A 999-nucleotide genomic window follows, 5' to 3' on the forward strand; every position below is an offset into this window, starting at 1 on the left:
AAATATTTTAAATGTAAAGATATTAAGACCCTTTTTGACATCATAGAGCCTAGAAAAATTTTAAGTTATATAAAAGAAATTGGACTATTTAATAGAATATGAAAATATATAGTTATCGTTATCGGTGTATATAATACAAACACTGAAATTTATATTGTATATACAAATTATGTAAATAAGCCTTTTCCATATTTACAAAAAATTTTTTTTTATAAATGTTTGTTCGTCTTTTTAGCATAATGGAAATAGTGTGATCGTGTGCGGTTGCGAGCTCCGAAAGACTCTTACTAAAAACACGTCTGATTTTGTAGCGGTGAAACCTGTTGGCGCTTAAATGACCAAAATTGTGTCGATAGTGCCGTAAAACATCTACCCAATCAACCTCTTCCTCCCGTTCCTCTTTTCAGTCTCTCTTTCTCTTCCTCCCCCCCTCCTCAACTCAAAATATTCTGTGATGTCTCCAGGCCGCCTATAACATGAGCAGTGTCTACCCCAAAGACTGGGACCAGCTGATTGAGGTGATGAAGAGAAATACCACAATGTTACAGCTGTATAATAAGTAAGTTTGTGTGGTGTGTGTGTGTGTGTGTGTATGTGTGTGTGTGTGTACATGTGTGCGTTGGCGTACACATGTGTTTGTGTGTGAAATGGGAAGGGCATTAGTTTTTATTTATATTATACATGTGAGCACTTGCGTGTATGTGAGTTTGTTTGTATCTCTATGTGTGTGTGTGTGTGTGTGTGTGTGAGAGAGAAGGGGAGGGGGCAATTGTTTTTATATATTTTGCATGTGAGAGCTTGTGTGTATTTGTGTAGCTGTGTACGTCAGTGTGTGTGTGTGTGTGTGTGTGTGTGTAGCTATGTATGTCAGTGTATGTGTGTGTAGCTATGTATATCAGTGTGTGTGTGTGTGTGTGTGTGTGTGTGTGTGTGTCTGTGTGTGTGTGTGTGTGTAGTTATGTGTGTCAGTGTATGTGTGTGTGTGTGTGTGTGTGTGTG

At 38.0% G+C, this 999-nt stretch overlaps 1 protein-coding gene across 1 annotated transcript in view; it reads left to right on the forward strand.

Annotated features, from left to right (window-relative positions):
- LOC101851273 (sphingomyelin phosphodiesterase) overlaps positions 1-999 on the forward strand; it is a gene marked incomplete in the record, with an annotated part of 53484 nt that overhangs the window by 51587 nt on the left and 898 nt on the right. The window contains 1 exon segment of the mRNA XM_005101206.3: positions 465-559. Within this exon segment, the coding sequence (XP_005101263.2) occupies positions 465-559 (95 nt within the window).

The sequence above is a fragment of the Aplysia californica genome, unplaced genomic scaffold (assembly GCF_000002075.1).
Source record: "Aplysia californica isolate F4 #8 unplaced genomic scaffold, AplCal3.0 scaffold00273, whole genome shotgun sequence".
Lineage (NCBI taxonomy): Eukaryota > Metazoa > Mollusca > Gastropoda > Aplysiida > Aplysiidae > Aplysia > Aplysia californica.